The sequence below is a fragment of the Lagopus leucura genome, unplaced genomic scaffold, assembly GCF_019238085.1.
Source record: "Lagopus leucura isolate 7727_CA_CO unplaced genomic scaffold, USGS_WTPT01 34724-0_obj-0_obj, whole genome shotgun sequence".
NCBI lineage: Eukaryota > Metazoa > Chordata > Aves > Galliformes > Phasianidae > Lagopus > Lagopus leucura.
Genome location: NW_024964170.1, coordinates 1 through 687, shown reverse-complemented (window position 1 = coordinate 687; position 687 = coordinate 1). Strand labels below are relative to the sequence as shown.

At 64.9% G+C, this 687-nt stretch overlaps 1 protein-coding gene across 1 annotated transcript in view; it reads left to right on the top strand.

The window, feature by feature from the left end:
• FAM171A2 (family with sequence similarity 171 member A2) overlaps window positions 1-223 on the top strand; it is a gene marked incomplete at its 5' end in the record, with an annotated part of 3,270 nt that extends 3,047 nt beyond the window's left edge. The window contains one exon of the mRNA XM_042891897.1: window positions 153-223. Within this exon, the coding sequence (XP_042747831.1) occupies window positions 153-207 (55 nt within the window). The remainder of the gene's footprint in view (window positions 1-152) is intronic.
• Window positions 224-687: the final 464 nt, after the last annotated feature.

Genomic DNA, 687 nt, shown 5'->3' with positions numbered 1-687 from the left:
GGGCGCCCAAGTCCCCCCTCCTCTCCCATAGCGCCTTCCCCCCCTCTGCCCCCATGGCCATTCCACCCAGGGTGGGGGGGCAGTGGATGGGACAGGGCCGGGAACCCCCCCCATTCCCCATTCTTAACACAAACCCATTTGTGTCCCCACAGGACGGGGGGGTCTGGCACTGCCCCCCGGGCCAGCGGTGCCTCCAAGCTGCCATAGGGGGGGGGGGGGGGGGGGGGGGGGGAAAACCCCCCCCCCCAGACCCCACTGTGGATTTTAGATACCATTAATATATAAAATCCCATTGACACATCGCTGCCTCCGCCTCTTCCTCCCCCAAAATCGTTTGTTTTTTTTTCCTACAAACCCTTTATTGGGGTGGGGGGCTCACAGCCCCGGGGGGGTCACAGCTTCTCACAGCTCTGCGTGGCGATGTCGCAGGTGTAGCCCTGGGGGCAGCAGTGCTGGTGGTCCTTGCAGCACACGGCCTGGGGGGGAAAGGGGGGAGGACATGTCACGGGGGGGGGGAAGGGACATGGTGCCACCCACTGCCACCACCCCATGCCACCCCACTGTCCCTGCTGCAGATTGTGCCCCCATTGTCACCCTCGTGTGCCCCCAGGAATGGGGACACAAAGGGAGGGGGGGGGCAGTGATGGGTGGAGGTGCCACTTCCCTCCCGTCCCCAAAGCCCCCCAC